Genomic DNA, 9,457 nt, shown 5'->3' on the forward strand with positions numbered 1-9,457 from the left:
CAAATTTTTATATTTTTATTTTGAGGCAAATAAGCTCTTATAACTAATTATTGATTTAGTTAAAATATCATTTATCATTTTAAATCCTATGTTATAATGAATGATGACATGTTATATTGATGTGGCATATTGACATAGTTATGTGACATTTTTTTATTTCTTTCACACCGTACACATTAACGACATATAGATATAAAATGATAAATAACATTTTGAGTAATAATAATTAGTCAATCATTAGTTATAAAATTTATTTAATTAAAAATAAAAATATAAAAATTTGTTTGAACATAATATAATAAAAATTTATTTAAATTTTTTAAAATAATTTAAAGATTTTTTCAAGTATTATGATTGAAGAAGATAAAAGTGAGTTTTATTATTTTTTGTCCAATAATTACATGATATATGTTCTTTTTAAAAACAAAATACAATGAAAAATTTATTACATGTTTTATCTTACTCTTATTTATTTGAACTCTTTCTCTATATTTATTTGGATTCTTATTTATTTATTTTTACCTACATTCATTTTAATTTTTGAAGATTAAATTTAAAGGCAAGCTCACCACCATCACTCCCAAGTTTTATCCCTTTCCCTTTTTTTCTAATCTTTCCTTTCCTTTCTATTTTTCTTTGTTAATTTATTTTTTCTTTTTTTTTTGGAATGATTAATTCTTTCTTTTGTTAATATGTGTCATGATTGAAAAAAAATAGTGGACTAGTCCATCCTTCTACCTTGACCAAAACTGTTTTGTGAATAAGTTCATTTGCGCACCTCGCATCTCTTAGGCTTTCCACTATCCCTTTCTGCTTTGGGGTATGTGGCTAGCTAGGAACAACCTTATTTTTCTACAACACTCCATTTTTTTCAAAGGCCCTTGGCAATATGTTTATGATCACTCTGCATGTGAGTTTTTTGCCCTCTTAAACTGTCACCCACAACTTGCTGTCAACACTTTTATTCTTGTGTCTTAAAAACAAGAAATCCACCTCTTTGTTAGTGCATGCTATTAGGAGGTGGAATTTTAGGAAGAGACACTTTTTCTCCTTCCGATCGTCTTATCTTCGATACACATCTTACACTCTTTAACCAAATAAAAAAAAGAGAAATTGATATTTTCGTCCTATATAGTAAAACCTAAAACCTAGTGGGATCAGATTCATGAATAATGCAATCATTAAGAAACTGGAAACTGCACCATAGCAATAAAGTTCAGTGGGAGGCACGCTATTGCGGACACTGGAGATGCAACATATTATTCCTAGCTACTTCTCTAGGCACAGAAAGATTTAAAGATTTCAGCATCTAGGTATGGACAAAAGTTGCACCCTTTTAACCATAAGGGACAATATTGTTCTTCCTTGCAAGTCTTGACCTAAAATAGTAACGACCATGGCTTATCTTTTATTTAATCCTGCTCTGGCCATATTTTTGGAACTTCAAGCCTTCAATATCATCCTCGCATCTATGATAGTCATTTCAAACATGATAAAATAAAACTCAACTTAATTTGTACAAGTTTCAATGTAAACACAAAACGAGAACAATAGATCAATGAAAATTGATAGACTTGCAAGTCTTAGGAGGCTATGGATGGTTTCTGCATGGTGATTTTCTCTTTTTTTTTTTTTCTCTTCCCTCTCCTTGCATTACTTTGTATTTGAGTTTTAAATTGTGCTTGGGGTTCCTGAGTGATGCTGTTTGCGAGCTGTTCTTGTTATTCCCATTATTTGATTATAAATACCGAAACAATACTCATGTGATTTTTTTTTAATTATTTTCTTTTAGATAAGATATGAGCTTGTCTTGTTTAATTTTCTCTAAATAAAGCATGGTACGGTTTGTGGACTAATTGAATCTATGATCATACAATCATAATCATTTTAGTATGATTTCAAATTGTTAGATATTTATAGTAATACAATCATCAATATCAATAATAACACAAAAACTGATATACAGTATATATATATATATATATATATATATATATATATATATATATTTCAAGTTAGTTAAATAGAACTAATAAAGTCAAGAACCTCCTTTAGACCTTTAATCCTTATCAAGCCAAACAATATATTCTCGCAACGAATGGACAAACGCCTTCAACCCAACAAACTAATGTAACGGAGGCTTGTAGTAAATGACAAAACACAAAGTTATAAATTGTTTTGTCAAGTGACGTACCACTACTTTAATCAAATCATTAGCAGAAGCAAAGCATTTTCCATTTGGCATTCGTAGTAAGCACATTGAGAAGTTGAGTCGAATCACTTCCCAATTGCCACCACCACATCATTAAGATCTTGAACCTAAATCAACTTAGGTAACCGTCCCCAACTACCCTCTTCCCTATCCACTAAAGCTAATATATAGACTTTTAAGGCCATGTTAATTTGATTCATGAGAATAATTGAAGCAAACTATGATGGAAAATTAATCAAAAGAATTGAAAAATAATATGTAAATGGGATAAAATAAAACCTCCCTTATTTGCATGGATCAAAGAAAATAAAAAAAATTATATTCTTGTAGTCAACTAATTTCACATGTTCAAATTTTTTTGAAGGATATACTTTGTCAATTTTTTTCATATGAATTTTGTTATCTAAAATAGTAGTCTGAAGGTATGTTTTCTTAATTAATATTTTTTGAGTCATTTCTATTCTTATAGGAGATTACATGGTAATTTTATCTAATAAAATCACCAAACATACATGTTAATTTCTGCAAAATGTGAACTTGACCTTAGGGTTCTCTTCCCCACTGCTCCATATAGTAAGGCGTTTACTCTATGGAGAAATATTTCTTACCCTCTTACAATTGATGATGCTTTTCATGAGTCGGTGACTGCTAAACTTGGATATTTCCTAAGTAATGGACAATCCATTCATTTTGGATCGACCCTCAACTAGGTGATCAATCTCTTCAACTCATGTTTCCAAGGATTTTTGCCTTTGCTTCCAACGAAACAGGAGTGATTGCTGACTATGGTTCATGGGAAGGAAATCTTTGGAATTGCCCAACCTCCTTAGGCGTAATCTGTTTAGTTGGGAGCTTGGGCAATGGTCCAATTTCGTGGACATCATCACACAAATCCAACTTCACCATTCTAACCCTGATAAAGCCATATGGAAGAAGTCCACTAGTGGTGATTACACGTCTTCATCTTTTATTAGCCTTTATCAAACGGACAGATGTGTTTCTCAAAATCATTGGAAATAACTTTAGAAAGGTTTTGCACCCCCAAAAGTTGAAGTCTTCACTTGGTAGGTGATTCTTGGGAAAATTGCAGTGAAGTATGAATTTCTTAAATAGGGTATGATTAATGGTAATGTTGCTTTATGTATAATGTGTAACAAAGAACTTGAGACCTCTTCCCACCTTTTCTCCACATGTTTGGTCGCTTGGAATATTTGGATGTATAATTGTAGCCTTTGGGGACTACGTTGGGTCCACTCGTGTGAAGCTACCTTTTTCTTTGACTCATGGTAGAAAAGCAAGCTTGCAACAAGGTCTCCTAAGATTTGGTACATGCTTTTTTTCTCTACTTTATGGTCTATGTGGCTTTGTATGAACGAAATTCTTTTTCAAGGTAAACATTTTGACGTGAGTCAACTCCAAGACATCATCTTAAATAGTTAGGTTAGCTTACTGATGTAAAGGCAAGTGACCTTTCAATGACATACTTGCTTCTCATTTCCTATATAAACCTAGCAAAATCACTTTTAAGAATAAGAAATGCAAAGCTAAACCTGTCAATAAGTGGACAAGGCCACCTCTTGGCTCTTTCAAGCTTAATGTGGATGGATCTACCTTTGGTAAACTTGGCCCTATTGGAATTGGTGGTGTTATCAGAGACCATGATAGCTTCATCAAAGGAGTTTTCTCCTTTCCCATCGGAATTGAAGACTCCAATTTTGTTGAATTCTTTGCTATCAATTGAGGTCTTTCCTTCTTTTTTTCTTCACCTTGGGTCTCCTACACCATTTTGGTTGAAAACGATTCTAAAAACGCCATCTCCTAAGCATTTGACCACATCATTGTCCCTTGGCGTATAAAGAATCTTTCCAACTGCTTCGAAGCTTGTAAAGCAACGACCAGGGAGTTCACTTTTAAACACATCAACAGAGAGGCCATAGTTTAGCCGATGGACTTGCCACAGCTAGGACTATCAAGTTTAATTGTTTCTCAACTTTGTTATGTTGATGTGGCGTGTACTCCTCTGCTGAAAATTAAGCTTGCTGTGATTATGGTTTTTTGTTATCCCTTTTCACTTTGGCCATGTTAAGTGCTCTTTTTAACTTTGTGGTTTATTTCTGATGGTTGGATTTATTGTGTTTGATTGTGATGGCATGTTATTTCCTTTTTTCGGGGTTAAATTTTTTTTGGGTTTTTTGTAAGCTTTTCTTCATGGGACCGCCTCTCTCAGTTCCTTCTTGTAATTGCCTTCTACAGCTTTGATTTAATATCATTCTCTTGCCATTCAAAAAAAAAAATTTCAAAGTTAGTATTTTTTTTTTTTAAATTTGAGGAAGAGAGATTCGAACTCTACTATTTAAGTAAGAAAATCATGCACTAACTAATGAGTCAAATACTTTGATACTAATTTAAAGTTAGTTTATTTGTTCACACTTAAAGGATATTTTTATAATTTTACTAAGTAAAATTAATAATCTAAGAACAAAAGTTATTCACAAAATGTTAATGGAAAAAAGATATCCATAAGGTGCTATTTGAAAAAAAAATTATATAGTGTTATGTAAAAAAAGAAAAACAAGAAATATAAGTGAAGTTTATTTTTTTAATTATTAAAAAAATAAAAATTAACTAAACTAATTTACATGGAAAGTTTAAGATATCACTTTTAAATGATGATAGAAAGTACACAAGATCGCTTATCCCATATTTTATTTGTTATGTCATAAAATGATTATACATTTCTAATTCAAGTACATCAAATTCGTGTTTTTTTTTTCTCAAAAAATGAATAAACAGCTCATAGAATTTTTCCAACAGCATCATCATGAATAGGAAAACATGCTACATGTATATGTCACTCCAGTCCCTGTCCCCAAATTAACTAGTGGGCCAGTAGGAACATGTTCAACATGATAAAAAAAAGTAAAAAAGAAGCAGAATAAAAGAACAAAGAACAGGGAAGAAAATTGCAAGACATCAAAGAGCAATAGCTCTGTCGCTTCGCTGTGGCACCTTCTTGAAGAGAGCCCAAGCCAGATCAATGTAAAGTGGAAACTGCGCCATAGCAAAAAGCGTGACGGGCAGGCAAGTCACCGTATACACTGGAAACGCAGCATCTTTCAACTTATCTTTCAAATTAAAGAAATGCCCCGCACAAAAAGACACCAACACCGAAGCTATCGACACAAACAGCGACGTTAACCCAAGCAAAAGCTTTCTGGGCAAATCTTTGCCAAAATCTTTCTCTTCGTACCGAGACGTTAGTATTGACAGGAACATCACCACGGCTGTGACGGAGAAGCAGAGAGCAATGAGAGATGAGATCGCGAAGGCTTCGAACGCTGGATGATTTTCGAAAATGGGTTTACCATTTTCTGACTTGACCCCGCCTGGCACGGTGGTTGATGCGGCGAAGGCCACAGTTGCGATCAATGCAGCCACGACGGAGCATGATTCGGAAGTGTTGGTTAGCCAATCACCACCTTTTTGGAGGAGGTTTTTGTGTGTCTCGGTGAAGATGTCCCTTGGGGTCTTGTTGTCCTTGTTGTAACGAGCGAAGAAGTGGACAGGCATGGACTTCTTGACAAACTGCATTTAACAAAGAATGCTCACGGTGTCAAACTCATAGTAATTGATGATACAATAAACTAAATATAAAGTTTATTACCCAATGCTGATTTATCTGATCATACCTCATACCACTTGATTTCCCATTGCATTTGTAGAGCAGCCCCTGGAATGAGCCAAGGCTTATGGTCTCCCAGCATTGCTGCTAGGTGCAATGCACTATTTCCTTTCTGATCCACCGCTCGGAAGGCGCTATCTTTCATGATATTTTTCTTTAGCAACAGCTCGTAAACGTGCGGTTGCCTGTTCTCCACTGCCAATAATACTATATTTTTCTTTTCAGAGTTCATGTCATGTAGTGCCACAGGAAAAAGTTCTAGGATCTTCTCCACCATCTCAGTGATTCCGCTCTTTGCTGCGATTAATATTGGTGTCTCTCCTTTTGTTACGCCTTTGTGTTTCTCCTTCTCTCCTGCTAGTAAGTGAAGTTTTTTTTTGCAGTGCTCAACAAATTAAAACCAAACCAACGAGAGGTTTCTTTAGTTTTAAATTTTAGTACTATTTTATTATGTTATAAATTTTGGTATGAAAGGCAATAATAACAAAAAAAAAAAAAAAGGGTCATATTTGACTGTAAAAATTACTTTGTAAGTTATAACATTGATGTGTAACTAATATTTTAGAATTTGGGAGAAACATTAGCTTAATTGTTTCTGAGAATGTGTGTATAAATGTGTTGGAGGGAAGCGAGAGAATTACCTTCAAACGTTTTCTCCTTGCTTTGCTCTTGTTGTTTAGCTAAATCTGAACCATCGGTTGGGGTAAGCATCTTAATATCGCCACAGTCAGTAAGTTCATAAGGCTTTGTCTCATCGTGATCATACAACGATAGCTGGAGTCTGGTGTCATTGTCTTCAGACTGGTACATAGAAGCATGTTGGAGAAGTTCATTCATGATCTGGACAGCCCAAGTATTCTTCTCTTTCTTCTCCCTTAGCTTCCTTATTCTTCCCGATCCTTGCAAACAGCCAGCATTGAAATACTATCAAGGAGCTATATTATGCATATAAATAGCTATTATGAGCCAATTAAAGAGACCCAACTCCGATCAAGCTAATCAAGAGACTTACCTAATCCTAGTATAACTAACATTGCTTTGGATAGCAACTTCAGAAAATCAATGAAGGTGCCATAATTGGGAGGAAAGAATTGATGTCCTTCATGTCTATGGAGTTCTTTGTCTCCTGTACAAATTACAAAACAAGATTACTTCCATGAGATGCCTGCAGAGCATGTTAGAATGAGTTAGAATGTCAGTAGGGATAAACTTATGAAACTAAACATTATGCCTTATCTTTCGTTGCAGGCTTATGGTCATTGTACTGTTAAACATGTTTTGGGCAAGAGTACCACGAAATGATGCTGAACTTTTGCTTGTGTTGAGATGTGCAGATGATTTCTAAGGATGCTCAGTGCTGTCGGGTTTCTTAATTTGAATTCTATATATTTCACTAAAAAGTTGAAGTAGAAATATTATGTCCAGTGATAACATGCCAGGCAAAACAAATAATTTGAAGTTTTAGCGAATTGCGTCATAGTATTAGGTCTCAAAGTCAGGATAGCTATATATGTAAGTGCAGCTAAGCAACGTATGATCCACCTTCCTCTACCCTTTTATTTTAGCATCGGATTCATTGTGTATTTCTTATCTTTCTTTACTTACTGATCAGAGACAGGTCCGTCAGAAAAAGAGCATAATTAGGCTTACTCACCTTTTGATCCTGCTCCGGAGGTAACTTTAGGCGCTTCAAGGTTTCCAACTGCGTCTCCTTGTTGGCTTTTGTTCTGTGAACTTTTTGTGACTAAAATGTGATAAATTTGACGAAGTGTTAAATAAACATTTTGGCAAAAGGACAAAATAAGTAGGTAATAGGAAGATAAAATCAACCTATGGATTGTACTTGTCTGCTAGTAAAGAGAAAAATGATTTATTTACGTACCGACTTGAACCAGCTGCTTTAGCAAGTGAAACAGGTGCATGCATGTGCCGTAGTTGTCTGGATAACTAGATTTCATCCCTCCCCTGGATTCATCATACCTTGAAGAATGTGAAAACGACGGATCCACCTTAAGCTCATCCACAAATATACCTTCAAAATAAAATCCAGTACCAGTTAAGCTTCATTTCGTTGCTAGAAAGAAATTTTTGAAGATTAATGGAAAAAAGAACACAAAAAAAAAAAAAGAGGCAATGGGAGAACATAAGAGCAATTAAATGCAAATGAAACTATGAATTTATTATGCTTTTTTGACCAGGAAAAGATGGACTATTTTCATATCTTGATAGTTACCAATAGCACTTACAATGATATATGAGCCGACTGCAAAGATCAAGATGGCTACCACTTCTGAAGGCAGCAGGCTTGGTAGCCAGGAGATGCAGGGGTGATATTCCATTCTCGTTTACGTTGTTGACAAGATCTTCATAAAGGTAAACGATTTGAAATGCCAAATCTGCCGAGCACAACAATCATTAGGACAGAAACTAGAGAAACTAATTTATACAACCAGTCTGTTTGAAATTCTATTCTACACCACATAAACAACTACGTTAAGTTTCCAAAAAAAGAGTTGGAGATTCTCACCGAAATAGTCTCCGGAGATGGCACAGTGTAGAACATTTTCACCATCCTTCCTTTTGCAATAAGAATAGCCTGCTTCTTTGTCTTGACGGCAAGAGTTGAGGCATAGGAAGGCATCCTTTTTGCCATGAAGAGCGGCCACGAAGAGAGGGGTTTCTCCATCATTGTTTCGAACTTGCAATAACCATGAGTCTGCTTCAGCCATGCATTTGCACATCTTCACATTCCCTAGCGAAGCTGCAATATGCAGAGGGGTATTCCCCTGCTCATTTCTAATTTCCAGAGCCTTCCTGGGTTCACTCTGCTCGGAAATCAAATCGACCAGCGTTTGTACAACGCCTTCTTGGACATTGGAGACGGAAATGTGCAATGCTGTGTCCCCTGATCTAATGATCCTGGCCACACGAACCGTTGGGTTGTTCTTGTATATTTCTAGAGCAGCATCCCACTCTCCCTTCATGGCACATTTGAACAATTGTTTTTCTATACTGATGCCGGAATCCATTTCTTTCTTCCTCTTCCCGGTGGAAGCTGAAGTACTGACAACGTATATTTAACATTTTCATAACCTACTATGAACTGATGTTCTGGGTAATATCTGTGAAAGTTACTTTGCTACCAATTGCTTGTTAAAATAAGGAAAAGAAAAGTGGGGACATGCCAGAGCCAAAGAAAGGAATGCTCGTGGTTTTTCCAATTGCAAGAAAGGAATAATTCTGAGACTTCAGGAAGAACAAAATTGGTAAAAAAAAAAAAAAAAAAGACAGCAATCACATGCTTTTCAGAATGGCAATTTTTAAGCATCAGTCTCCAACTCCACTATGTGATATATTCTTAATGCCCTATGTATACACATGAAGACACGAGACAATTAAGAAACAAACAGTCCGGCGTTCAGGGAACAAACTGATATTTTGTGCAATTGCCATGACATTAACAATTATTTCACAGTAAATTAATAAACTCAAACATTTATTAAACCCCTCGCCAGATTTTATTAAAGTGATATCGCCATTATTACGAAACAGCAATCAAGGCC

At 35.0% G+C, this 9,457-nt stretch overlaps 1 protein-coding gene across 2 annotated transcripts; it reads right to left on the reverse strand.

Annotated features, from left to right (window-relative positions):
- Positions 1-5,014: 5,014 nt before the first annotated feature.
- Positions 5,015-8,953, reverse strand: LOC18613286 (uncharacterized). 2 transcript variants are annotated; one of them, XM_007050452.3, is made up of 8 exons: positions 8,422-8,953; positions 8,141-8,290; positions 7,777-7,926; positions 7,549-7,638; positions 6,907-7,020; positions 6,536-6,793; positions 5,902-6,248; positions 5,015-5,797 (listed from the first exon to the last, which is right to left on the reverse strand). In XM_007050452.3, exons 1-8 carry the CDS (start codon positions 8,921-8,923, stop codon positions 5,186-5,188), a joined length of 2,223 nt encoding a protein of 740 aa, XP_007050514.3. In that variant the 5' UTR covers positions 8,924-8,953; the 3' UTR covers positions 5,015-5,185. The 2 variants fall into 2 exon arrangements, with proteins under 2 accessions (XP_007050514.3, XP_017971919.2); XM_018116430.2 differs by having other exon boundaries at positions 5,902-6,251.
- Positions 8,954-9,457: the final 504 nt, after the last annotated feature.

The sequence above is a fragment of the Theobroma cacao genome, chromosome 1, assembly GCF_053813885.1.
Source record: "Theobroma cacao isolate CCN51 chromosome 1, ASM5381388v1, whole genome shotgun sequence".
NCBI classification, from domain to species: domain Eukaryota; kingdom Viridiplantae; phylum Streptophyta; class Magnoliopsida; order Malvales; family Malvaceae; genus Theobroma; species Theobroma cacao.

Bases quoted from the DNA above. Each gene is read 5' to 3' on its own strand.
- LOC18613286 (XM_018116430.2), bottom strand. From the start codon at position 8,923: ATGGATTCCGGCATCAGTATAGAAAAACAATTGTTCAAATGTGCCATG. The intron at 6,794-6,906 runs GTAAGTCTCTTG...GCTGTTTGCAAG, and splicing joins GTTAGTTATACTAGGATTAG to GATCGGGAAGAATAAGGAAG. The intron at 5,798-5,901 runs GTATGATCAGAT...TGTTAAATGCAG, and splicing joins GGGAAATCAAGTGGTATGAG to TTTGTCAAGAAGTCCATGCC.